Source organism: Haematobia irritans, chromosome 2 (assembly GCF_050003625.1).
Source record: "Haematobia irritans isolate KBUSLIRL chromosome 2, ASM5000362v1, whole genome shotgun sequence".
Lineage (NCBI taxonomy): Eukaryota > Metazoa > Arthropoda > Insecta > Diptera > Muscidae > Haematobia > Haematobia irritans.
The window spans coordinates 89,249,505-89,263,313 of record NC_134398.1 but is presented as its reverse complement, the minus strand read 5'-3'; the positions used below and the strand labels follow the sequence as shown (position 1 = coordinate 89,263,313).

The window sequence follows — 13,809 nt, the reverse complement described above, 5'->3', positions numbered from 1 at the left end:
TAGTTTAAAGTGTACTTAGTTAGACATTTTGGGTTTTTTTTATATATAAAAGTACAAGTGAAAATTCTAACTCTCTGAATTAAACAAATTAAGTTCGTTAAGTGTGCGAAAAAAATGGATTTTAAAACGGAATGAATTGTTACAATAAATGTATAGTATATAAATTAACAAATATAAGAATAATAATATAATATAGAAGTGAAATAGTGGATATAATTAAGATAAACGATGGGGTACTCACAATAAAAAAACTTCGTCGACAAGCGCTTGTTGAAAGTTTTCCTTGCTGATTAACAACTATGTATAAATAATGTGCATATCTTAAACTAAATGAAAAAAATCCATTTAATTCTTAACTCCAGCATCCGTATCCAATTTTTTTCAAAACGACAATCCAATTTTTTGCAAAACGACAAATCAATCTTTTTTTCAATTTCCAACCTCCTAGATCGATTTTTTTTCAAACCTCTTTTTTTAAAGCCTCCTATGCACAAGTCTAGAATACTTACAAATTTACACCACTGCTAAAAAAAAAAAAAAACAAAAAAAAAATCTTTTGCTATTCCCAAATATCTTTCGCGTGGTATATCCCTGTGCTTCCTCCATCTGTGTCTTGCAGCTCATAATATACATTTCCTACTTTACGTTTAACGATCGCTTTCCTACCAATAGCTTGGCACTGAATCCATCAATCTTTGAGCTTTGAACAAAATTTCGCCTAATAACTTCTTGCCCTTCAATAAAATCTTTTGGTCGGGAACGCAAATTGTACGTTCGTTTGTTTTTCTCATATGCCTTTTTCAAATGCTCTTTGACAGTCTCGCGTATTAATGAAAATTCATCCTGCCTCTCTATATGCATGTCTATTTCGGCTAGTAGATTTAAATTTCTTAAAATAGCGTAGTCCTTTCCATGCGTCATCATTGTCTGTCCGAACACAATCTCATAAGGCGATCTCCCTATACTCCCATGATGGCTATTTCGAAGCGAACAATTTATACTACCCAAATATTTATCCCACATCTTTTGATCTGACCTCACATACGAACGTAATGCCTCATTAACAATCCGATTGACTCTCTCGCTCGCGTTCGCCTGCGGGCTATAAACCGCTGAGAATTGATGCTTGATCCCATACTTATTTACTAATTTTTCGAATTCCTTGCTTCGAAATTGGGTACCGTTATCGGTTACAATTATTTCCGGTACGCCAAACCTATTAAATATTTCTAACCCAAGGTACTCCGTCATGGGTTTGGCTTCCAATTTTTTTAGAGGTTTCAGAAATGTATATTTGGAAGAATGATCTAGTATGATAAGAATCCCTATAAAGCCTGACTTCGTCCGAGGTAATGGACCAATTATATCGACAAACAATCTCTGAAAAGGCCTTTCTGATTCGGTTATTTGTCCAAGAGGCGGCCTTAATATAGATGTCGGTGTTTTGGAAGTCTTGCACAAATCGCAGTTTCCTATATAATCTTTAACATCTTTTGCAAGACCGGGCCAATATAAAAATCGCCGAATTCTCTCCAGGGTCCTCGCTATACCAGAGTGAGCCGCGTTAGGCAAGTCATGTGCTGTATGAATAACCCTGGGTCTAAGCTCATCTGGAACCAACAACTTCCATGTACTCGAGTTTTCCATCCCATACCCATCGAAAGTCATACGTTTGTATATAAATTTACCCAACACTTTTAAATCCGGTAAATTTGCTTTCTCATATTCATTTCTAAGTTCTCGGTATTTAACTGTATCGAAGGCACACGACTCTAAGTCTATAACAGGCAATGTTTCTATACCTACGTTAAGTGCGCTTACCTCGTTTTTGTGTTCACGTGATAAGGTATCCGGAACTACATTGAAGCGACCTTTCCTGTGTTCAATCGTAAAGTCGTATCCCTGAAGCTTTAACGACCACCTCGCCAAACGTCCAGACAAATCTTTTTGGCTCATAAGCCACTTAAGGCTGGCGTGATCCGTAATCACCTTGAAATGATGTCCCTCTATATATGGCATATACTTAGCTATTGCCATAACTACCGCCAAGCATTCTAATTCGGTTACTGTATAATTTCGTTGATTTTTATTTAGCTTTTGGGACATGAAGGCTATCGGTCTCTCATTTCCGTCTTCATCAGCCTGTGCCAGAACTGCCCCAATACCGTATGTGCTGGCGTCACATTGCACTATAAAGGGTTTCTCATAGTGCGGGCTTATCAGAACCGGTGCTGTTGTCAGTTTTTCTCTTAGTTCGTCAAATGCTCTTTGGGCCTCGTTATTCCAAACAAAAGCCCTTTTCTTTGATAGTAACTCAGTAAGAGGAAATGTTATAGTGGCATAACCATCAATAAAACTGCGATACCATCCCGTCATTCCTAGGAATCTTCGAACCTGCGTAATGTTCTTTGGAACTGGTAAATCTTTAATGGCTCTTACTTTATCCTCATCCACCTGGAGTACACCATTACCAACCACATATCCTAAATATTTAACCTTTTCTAAAGCGAAGCAGCTCTTTCTTACATTTATGGTCAGACCCGCTTTCCTTCAGTGGGAAGCTACTTCTATCAGGTGATTAATGTGATCTTCAAAGTTTTGAGACACTATCAAAAGGTCGTCAAGATAAACAAAAACATAAGACTTAAGATTGTATGGTATGACGACGTCCATTAACCTGCAGAGCGTTTGTGGCGCATTACAGAGCCCAAAAGGCATACGCGTGAACTGGTATAATGGCCTATTGGGTATTGTAAACGCTGTCTTCTGCTTCGAGTTTTCACTCAACTTAACTTGCCAAAAGGCATCCTTCAAATCGATCTTCGAAATCCAGTGCACTCGTGGAAGTCTTGACAGTATACCGTTTATGTTCGGAATCGGATAAGCATCCTTTTCCGTAACGCTATTCAATTTTCGGCTTACGTACCACTACAATGGGAGATGACCAAGACCTCTTCTATCACTCCAAGAGCTAGCATTCTGTCCAATTCCTTCGTTAATTCCTTCTCAATTGCCGGTGATATCGGGTAATATCTCTGCTTTATTGGCTTAGATGTACCCGTATCTATCGCATGTTCTATTACTTCGGTACAGCCTAACCCTTCTTCCTCTGAATTTGGAAATATAGATATTGCCGCCTCAAGCTTTCGTGACTGTTCTGGTGTTAAAAGCACTCGCTTAAACTCCTCTCCTGTAGCGTTCAGTTCACTAACACAAGACACTTTTATTTCCAGGCCAAACAACTTCCAAAAGTCGTATCCACATATCACTTCCTGACGTATAGAAGGAACAATCAAAAATTCACAAGGTAAAGTCTTCCCATGAAAACTTACCTTCAAAACTATAGCCCCTAACACAATCTGCCTTTTACCATCAGCCGTTTTAACATTTCCAACACACCTTTTGAATTCCTTTCTGTCCTGAATACTTGTGGCCAAATCACCCCCAATGATGCTTCTGTTAGCGCCGCTGTCTAACAAGGAACAAATACTCTTATCCGCTTGCATACGGTCTATCGTCGAAATCTGCTCTTCGAATGATGAAATTATACAGCGCTTGTATTCTTTCCTTTTTTTATAAAATTCCTTAATTCGCTGTACAATTCATATTTAATTATTTTTTTCTTTTCTTGTTGGTAACGCTGTAAACTCATATGTATTGGAGTCAACACCGACTCCCCCCCCCTCTACGTGGTCCTCTACTGTATTATTAGAATTTATAAATCCGGATGTCCGATATTTTTCTTGCGGACATCCGCTATCCCGTTTCCCGCAGTCTTATTTCTACACCTAGGGCAAGTTGGTTTATACTGGTCTAACAGTCCACAACCATAACAGAAAATCCGGCGCTTCTCCATGCAATCAAAAAAATTATGCCCTGACTTATGACAGTTCCAGCATTTTACAATTCGTACTCCGCATATTTCGTCTTCTTTCGACGATGTGCCATCTTCGTCGCCGTCGGTAACAATTTCCGCAACCCTGATTCTGTTGGCTTTTATCTCCCTATCATTTAGTTCTCGCATGAATTTTCATGCTTGCGGACTTCCTTTCGTAACTGCGACAAACTTCTTATCTCCATATGTAACAATTCATGCCTTACTTCTGGCCGCAAATTTCTAACTACGGTCTCACACATATCTGCATCGCTCATAGGATTCCTCATTTTATCAACCATTTCTGATACTATATCCAAATAATCGTCTATCCCTTCTCGTGGTCCCTGACGACGCTTACGAATGGAATCTAAAATATCATAGTCATTGAAATCCTGCTTATATCTATTCTTTAAAGCGGATGTGAGGGATTCCCAACTCATGTCATCGGTACGACGATGGAATCCCCAAAACCACTCCAGGGCTTTGCCGTCAAAGAGGCTATGTGCATGTTTGCATAAGAGCTGAAAATCGCCTTGTAAGTTGTTTGTTATCAAAATGTTAAACCGGTATATGAATTCTTCTACAGACATATTATCTGAATGGCCCGTATACCTTATTCTCCAATTCCTTATTATGTTTAAGACCTTTTCGGTACTCATTGCTTCGACATGATCTCGATTCCCATTAACATTTAAATTAGGCGTGCCTTGTATTTGTCGTCCCGAGTCGTTCCCTATGAGTGTTCTGATCTCTCCAGAGATGATACTTCGTATCTCATTTCTTAGTCCACCAATCGATTCATCAATCAATGATTGGATAGTCTGCTCCTCCCGTGTTCGAGATCTAGTATTTACCCTATTTTGGGAATTTCCACTGTTTCCTACATCTATCGTAAAACTACAATTTCTATGACCGTCTCCACCTCCTCCTATAGCACTCAAGTCTTCTTGGCTTTTCGTTAATGGCATATTTCCTTAATTGTATTTAATATGTATCCTTTTATAATTTTAATAATTTTACTTTTATTTTATTTTATTTTTTTTTGTTTTTTTTTTTTTTTTTGATTGTATTGCTTTAATTAAACTTTCCTTTTTTTCAAAAAAATCTACTCTTGAAGATTTTCCCGCATAGCATGTTATAATTTAATTTTTGTTTCCATCCTTCAATTTTTTTTTCAAAGTTTGATTATTTGTGGTAGTGAACCGCAGAACACAGTGTTACTATTTCCTAGCATAATGATCAAACCGACACACGAAATTTAGCTTCTCCCAAACACAGTTCACCGAAATCAGGAGCATTGGTATGTGAGTGAGAACCCAGATTCACATACCAGGATTCAAAATTCTCAAACATTTACCAATGCTCATTACCAGAACCCGAGTATTATTATCACAATAGGTCCTAAAACTGGCAAAAGTCTCTAATCAGCTAAGATTCCTCACTGTTCAAATATCTCAATTAAACTATTTTTTTTTCTCGCTCTATGTTATATTGAAGCAATACCAGATGGAAGATAGTTTGTACAAAATCTAATTGACTTCATTTTTGATTTTAATAAAAGTTGATATTTTTCCACTGGTATGGCCCACGTTGGGCGCCATTTAATTTCTGTAACGACTCTCTCTCTAGGCCCTATCTTCCTTAACCTTTGCTACCATCTAATCCGGCCATGCTCAGTGATGGAGGTTGTTCTTGGTTCAGAAGATGGGTCTCAGTCCATTACAAAGTTATTAAATTATAAGGTAGCAAAATAATAAATTAAAGGTACATAAAGCGATACTTTCAGAATTCTAAGGATGAAAATCGAAATGGGATATCTAGCTGTTCTTGATATCCTCAATGCGTCGATTTCCCCACCCTACCTTGCCGACACTAATAGTTTTAGTCAGCACGAATAACATACTATGCGTTCATATCTTCAATTTCGATAGTATAAAGTGTATTTAGTTAGACATTTTGGGTTGTTTTTTTTTTATATATAAAAGTACAAGTGAAAATTCTAACTCTCTGAATTAAACAAATTAAGTTCGTTAAGTGTGCGAAAAATGGATTTTAAAACGGAATGAATTGTTACAATAAATGTATAGTATATAAATTAACAAATATTAGAATAATAATATAATATAGAAGTGAAATAGTGGATATGATTAAGATAAACGATGGGGTACTCACAATAAAAAAACTTCGTCGACAAGCGCTTGTTGAAAGTTTTCCTTGCTGATTAACAACTATGTATAAATAATGTGCATATCTTAAACTAAATGAAAAAAATCCATTTAATTCTTAACTCCAGCATCCGTATCCCCGGATTATTGACAATTTGGCCCAATATATTCCCAGACTTATCTTGAGGACCTAGTCATTTGTACTTATATTTTTTTTGTGATTCGTCTGATTCTGATTTATTTAGCGCAATATGGATGGCCAATATCATGTGCGGCCGATGTTATTAAATATAATCAATTAACTTTCGCCATTTCAAGGAAAATTGAATGCAAAGGACATTTGAGTGCTAAGGGTAAGACTGCAGCTGGAATTTCGTACCGACAGGCTTTTCTTCTATACTTTCGATAACAAAAAATCCTCTTTCCTTTTCCTTTTCTTTAATTTTTTTTCAGCGACAATCCAATTTTTTTCAAAACGACAATCCAATTTTTTTCAAAACGACAAATCAGTCTTTTTTTTCAATTTCCAACCTCCTTGATCGAATTTTTTTTCAAACCTCTTTTTTTTCAAAGCCTCCTCTGCACAACTCTAGAGTACTTACAATTGTGCTCAAAATATGTATGCTCACATTTGGAATTCAGTAGACAGAATGTCGCCAATCATGTTTTTCAATTTACGCGAGTTACGAGTTACTTCAACAGACTGATCGCTCCATCAAACGTTGTTTAATAAATACACATTCTCTTGTTATATTTTCGCTCTTTCTGTCCATCGCTCAAAATTATTCAATTTCATTCACAGAGGTGATTGGATCAATCACATGTTTGATTGGGAACGGAAAATTTTTCAATCACGTTTGTAATTTAAAATTGTTTCCCAATTGATTTACAAATTAATTGAATCAATTATTATTTTAATTGGAAACGTAACAAATATCAATAATTTTTTTAATTGGGTTTTATTCGGATTTGATTAAATAATTAATTGAATTAACAAACATATTAATTGAATCCATTTCAAATTCAATTAAGTGTTGAAAATTGAAATTGAAAATTGAATTGAAAATTTTTTTGTGATAATTTTTTGTGTGTAGTATCGGCTTTTATACAATAAAATATACTTACATCATAGTATGTTTGGGTATCGATGGCGTGAATAATATGCAAAATATGTTATTATATTTATCAATTTGGGCATAGCATTTATGGCTATCAGAAGACCAATACTGATTTTCCACATGGAAGAAATGATTATATAAAGATTCATTTAAACATGATGCATTCAAAAGAGTTTGTCCAAAAAACACTCTTATTGCTTCCAAACAATGGAGTTCCGCCACGAATTTACTATTTGACGCTCTATGGTGAATATTCGCCGAATAGGCGTATTTCCTGCTTCTCTTGTTGGCAAGAAGTATTGCAACAATGCTTGAATCCAAATCAATATTTTCTCCGACGTCACAAGGCATAATAAATCTATCCAGCTTTTGTAGACATGGTGATTCAGTTCTAAATACAATCTCTGCCAATTCCAAAAGATTTCTCAATGAAGGTTCAGTGCCGCAAATAACCGATAAGACCGTGTTCGGAGAAAGTGGTATAGAAATAAATCGAAAAGCTACCTAGAAGAGAAATGTAAGAAATAACACATAATTAAAAACAATTAAGGAAACTCAAAAATCGGGCGGGGCCGACTACACTACACCCTTCACCACTTTGTGGGCCAACATTGTTGACATCATCTCAAATCCATCAAATTTATTGGGAGCTATATAAAAGTGTATATTCCAATATATACTGATAAAAAGTAGCTCCTAATATATGGTAAATTTTGAACTTCAATTTAGTTAAATGCATTTCTAACCAGTTAGTTCAAATTTCAAAAATTTTATGTAAATCTCGTAATAATTATTATTTTTAACTCTTTTGCAGTTCACGCGACTCTTTAAAATTAGTTAAAAATTTTACTTAAAGTGGTGTACTCCGATATAGTTTGAAATTACAAAAATTTGGTATTTTTTTCGTGCCAGTAACGAAATTTTTACTATACGTGTAAGTAAAAAGGTCTCGCTAACTCGAAATCTAAAATTCTTAGCTCGCAATCTTCATTTACAGCAATATTGGATGGCTTTTGGTCGTTAGGTTAGGCGATGAATAATTCCAGCATTATGACCACTCAGACCTCTCAAAATTTGATAAACCAAAAACAGGACGTGGTCATCGCATAGTTTTTGTGTTCTTATGATGTTGTTCAAATCTGCATACATAAGATGCGTTACCAAATAAACTTGTTAAAAATGTTCTAAAGAATGGTTGTCCAAGATGAAATACATCTAACAGTCCAATTACATTTTCATGATCCATATGTTTCAAAAGTCTCAACTCGCGATACATCCTTTTCGCATGTACACCTGATTGAAAGAGACGGACCAATTTCTTTACGGCAACTTTCTTGTTGGATCCTCGTACAATGCATACTTGCCCATAGGCTCCACTTCCAACCGACTGCATTTGTTGATAATTATCGGGAATTTCCCATTCAGTGCGATTGATATCAAGTTTGTAAAACTTTGCAGCCATTGCAAATTACGACGACGTATTAAATAAATGTTTTCATTTAATTTGTACAGGAATTGAAAACTAAACAATTATTGCATTTCAATTACGACGACTTGACGACGATTTCAATAATTTTCTTACTCGATCCCGATTATCTATTCAACCGTCGAACGGAACGGACGTGTTTTTTTAACAGCGGATAAACTCATCGTAATAGGTACCTACTAAGAATCTCAAGTGTGGTGGGATATTAAGCCACCATGCAGCGAAATTCAAAGTCATCCACTGGGTTGCTAACTTCAGGGTCCAGTGGACGGGTATCGACTGGAGTTATAAATCTGGGCAATGACCAAGAGTTAGGCCAAATTAGTCGACCTGTAGACGGGTCGACAGGTGGCGACACTCTGACTAGTCGAACTTTTTCTAAGGTAACGACATCAAAAGGAGGTAATCCCTCACGAAAGAGATTCAAGGAACGCAGAAATGCTTTGTTTATCCTAAAGAAGTTAGGATCAGTCGACCCAAGCACGCTGTCGGCTAAACAAAGCGATTCCTTAAAATGAGCTCAAGGAATTCTTGAGACTGGTAAAAGGGAACGATCGCCGGGGGTCAAAGGGGTCAAAGATCGTTTGCCTCAGTTGCTAAAGACAGCCTTGTGATGGCTATCATTAATAAAGGAGCATTGGACGGTATGGTTGCAAAGCAAAAATGGGGGAAAATTGAGAATGCTCTGTCTGTCGTCTACTCACAGGTGCTGGAAAAGTTTCCCGGCCCAGATCCTCGACACCAAGAGGCTGGTTGGTATCAAGGACGATTTAAGCTAGTCGCATTTGAGGACCAGAGGTCTATAGAATGTTTTAAAGCTGCTCTGATACTAATTGGTGAAGTTTGGGAAGGAGCTGCTCTAGAGTTAGTCGAGAAGAAAGACATACCGGCTAGACCTAGAGCACATGGGTGGATACCTGCAAACCTTTCTGACCCTGGATCTATTTTAAATAGGCTGAAACGATGCAATCCAGATCTTCCAACAGCTGATTGGAAGGTTGTCCGTTTGGATGAAGTGGATGGACCAAGACGGCATGCAGTGTTTATATTGAACACTCAGTCTTTGCCACATCTAGCAAAGTCTCAGGGCCATGTATGTTATGGCTTTCATTATATCCAAATGAAGGTATATAAAAGCGATCAGCTAAATGATTCAGAAATGGACAAGCCTCTGTCTGAATCAGAAGTAAGCGGATCCTCTTACGAAGTCGAGGGAGATACCAAAGTTGAAGACATGGATAGATACCGTATGCGTGAGGAGGTTTCTACTGCCTCAGAACTCACCAAAGTTGAACCTATGGTTATTGCGAGATTCAGCGAGATCTCTCAAGAGGACATTCTTGATGACTCAATTGATGTGACGGTTGTTGAAATTCTCGATGGTCCTACTGATCCTCCAGATAAATCTTCATCATTGTAAGGCTGCATGTGCTGCCTTAAAAGTTCTCCTGATGAAAGGGGACATAGACATAGTTCTTATTCAAGAACAATACGTTTATAGAAACAAAATATGTGAATTAAGTACTCCGGGGTTCAAACTATTGCAGTATACTGCTAATGATGTAAATCAAGCCTGTATAATTGCTAAAAATGAGCTTAACTTGATTCAGCTTCCTTCAATGTGCAATGCAGACACTGTCGTTGCCAATTTAGAAATAGCTAAATGCAAATATTTGGTATCTTCGGTCTACATGGGACATGACAGGGGGATGCCTCCATGAGCCGCTAAGACCTTAGTTGAGGAGTCATTGAAAACAAAGACGAGACTCATTATGGGATGCGATGCGAATGCGCATTATAGTATATGGGGAAGTAGTGATACTAATGCAAGGGGAGAGGCGCTAATAGAGTTTATTTTGCGTACTAATCTGGTAGTTTGCAACAAGGGAGATGCCCCAACCTTTATCACTAAAAACAGGCAAGAGGTTTTGGACATCACCTTGGCCTCGCAAGAACAGAATGAAATGATATCTGAGTAGCAGGTTTTAAGTGAACACAGCGTCTCAGATCATCGCTACATCAGTTTAAATTTGATGTTCATATCATCAAGACCATATTTCCGCCAAATGTTAGGAAAGCTGACTGGAATATGTATAGGGAATCGTTCAATATGATGATACCGGAAATAACAGAGACAAATATGAGATATGTGCAAGATATCGAACACGCAGTGGAGCGGATTACTAAGGCCTTCAACATCTTACTGAAAGCTGCATGCAATCGAGGGGAGCCAAGGGGGGGAAAATCGAGTCTACGGAATTAAGTAATATGAGGAAATCCTGCAGGAAGCTCTTTAACAAGGCAAAGTCCACTAGATCCCCTCAGGATTGGGACGCTTACAAGGAGAATTTGAGAGGATACAAGCGAGAACTGAGAAATGCTCAGAATAACTCTTGGAATGATTACTGCAGCAGTATTGAGAATACGTCCGAGGCTTCCAGACTACGGAAGGTACTAGCATCCACTAACTCCGCTCCAGGTTTCATTAAAACATCGGAGGGCAATTGGACAACGTCCAGTGAGGACACACTGGAGGTACTATTGGACACACGTTTTCCTGGAAATCAGACGGTTGAACCAGGTTCTGGCGGTGCCACAGTGGCTCAGCGGTCGTTTCCTATCGAGGAAATTGTATCGGAATCTAGAATAAGATGGGCGTTAAATAGCTTTGGACCATTCAAATCCCCCGGATGGAATTACTCTGGCGGAGTTACAAGCAGTGACTGACAAAATTATCCCCTGGTTGTTGGCGATATATAAAGGATGTATCAAGTTATCATATATTCCAGGAAACAAAAGTCGTTTTCATACCTATTAAAGCGGGAAAAGCCTCTCACTCGAGGGCGAAGGATTTCCGACCAATCAGCTTATCCTCATTCAAACTTAAGACTCTGGAGAGGATGATAGATATTTATCTTAGAACTAATATCGATTCAAGTTTGTTCTCGAAACGACAGGATGCATACTCGAAGGGCAGGTCTACTGAGACCGCATTACATGAACTAGTCAGCTTTATCGATAGCCCACTATCTGTCAAAGAATACACAATCGTGGCATTCCTAGACATCGAAGGGGCGTTCAATAATGTCCATCCGAGCTCGATATTAAATGGACTGACAACTCTGAATGTTGATCCATGTATACTTAGGCTGTTAGACGAACTTCTAATGAAGAGACGTATTTCAGCCACACTAGGACAAGCAAACATACAAAGGTATGTGAACAGAGGCACTCCCCAAGGAATAGTACTATCACCTCTTCTTTGGAATGTTGCTATAAATAACCTTCTACGCAGATGATGTGGCTCAGCAGTCAGGGGAAAATTCCCATCCACAATCAGAGATATTATTCAGAGGGCCCTCCGGATGACTGAGAAAAGGGCGAAAGACAATGGTCTTGGGGTAAATCCTGCAAAGACAGAACTAGTCATGTACTGCAAAGATCGCAAAACTCCCACGGTTAGGCCCATTTCCTTAGGGGGTATTGAAATTCCCTTTGGTGAGTGTGCAAAATACCTTGGCGTTATTTTGGTCAGGAAGCTGAACTTTAAGCTTAATATTGAAGAAAGGGCGAGAAAAGCAACGGTAGCTTTGTACTCGTGCAAAAAGGCAATAGGAAAAAAGTGGGGACCAAAACCAAAAATTGTGCTTTGGGTATACACGGCAGTGGTTAGATCTATAATGCTATATGATGTTGTAGTCTGGTGGCAGGCACTTCCAACCAAGAAGTTTAGACAAAGTTCTGCGTATGGCGTGTTTGTGTATCTCAGGCGCATTCAGCAAGACAGGAACAAATTCCCTTAATGTCATGCTGCATCTATTGCCTTTAGACATTTTGGCCAAACAGTCAGCTACAACAACAGCTGTGCGGTTGCGCGAGCTATCGCTATGGTCGGAAAATGTGGGCATTAATATATACTCAGACAGTCAACCTGCAATAAAATCCTTAGACTCTGTGTTCCTCAACTCGAAAACGGCCATCGACTGCCGCAAATCTCTCAATGAGATGGCTGAGCAGTACAATATTCACCTAATATGGATGCCTGACCATAGGAACATACCGGGGAACTGCGAATCGGATGAGTTGGCAAGGCTAGGGACTACCTTACATATTCCAGGGGAATTAGAATCTGTTGGTATGCCCCTGGCTACCTGTAAGCTCATGCTGTGTGAGAAGGGTGTTATGGTGGCAAATGTTCGATGGGAGAATTGCAAGGGTTGTAACGACACCAAGCAAATATGGCCCCATTTAAACTTAAACCGCACACTAGATATGCTAGTGTTCTCGAGACGTCAGATAGCACTCCTGATATCTGCTATAACGGGTCGCTGCCTGATAGGCGATTTTGCAAAAACTATAGGCGCGAAGTATAATGACTATTGTATGAGCTGTCATGATGCGGAGGAAAAGGAATCAATTAAACACCTCTTATGTGAGTGTCCTGCATTTTGTGTAAAGCGCAAGCAACTTTTAGGAGCATATAGCTTCAGATTACTGGCGGTTCTGGAAAACGTTAACTTAAGAAGTCTGCTAATGTTTTTCGAACAATCTGGTTGGTTCAACAAAGAAAAATAATCAAGAAGGTTCAGCGGTTAAATATAGAAGTGCCCATATGTAATAGGTACTTTTAGTTAATGTGGTATCACAATGGACTGAATAGCCTAAGTGAGCCTGAATCTTAATCGGGCTGCCAGTTTAACCTAACCTAACCTACTCGATCTCGTTCACCCCCACAATAAAAATAGTCCCACCGATTAAGATATATACCGGAAATGAAGCACCATATACGTTGTCTGTCAACTACATGTAAATTTAAGTTTGTTACTTAAAAAAGTCTGGCAGAAGCCTGTGGAAAAATAATAAAATTATGTACACACAAAAAATTATCACAGAAATGTTTCCAATTAAACACTTAATTGAATTTGGAAACGGATTCAATTAATATGTTAATTGATTCAATTAATTATTTAATCAAATCCGATTAAAAACCAATTAAAAATGTTATTGATATTTGTCACGTTTCCAATTAAAATATTAATTGATTCAATCAATTTGTTAATCAATTCGGAAATAATGTTCAATTACGAACGTGATTGAAAAATTTTCCGTTCCCAATTAAACACGCGATTGATTCAATCACCTTTGTGATTGAAATTGTAAGTT

At 38.0% G+C, this 13,809-nt stretch overlaps 1 protein-coding gene across 3 annotated transcripts in view; it reads right to left on the bottom strand.

The window, feature by feature from the left end:
• The window catches only part of LOC142225720 (protein fuzzy homolog), a 100,897-nt gene that overhangs the window by 33,917 nt on the left and 53,171 nt on the right, over nt 1-13,809 (bottom strand). For all 3 annotated transcript variants that reach the window (XM_075295554.1, XM_075295553.1, XM_075295555.1), the window contains exon 5: nt 7,168-7,664. In XM_075295554.1, coding sequence (XP_075151669.1) covers nt 7,168-7,664 — 497 coding nt within the window. The remainder of the gene's footprint in view (nt 1-7,167; nt 7,665-13,809) is intronic.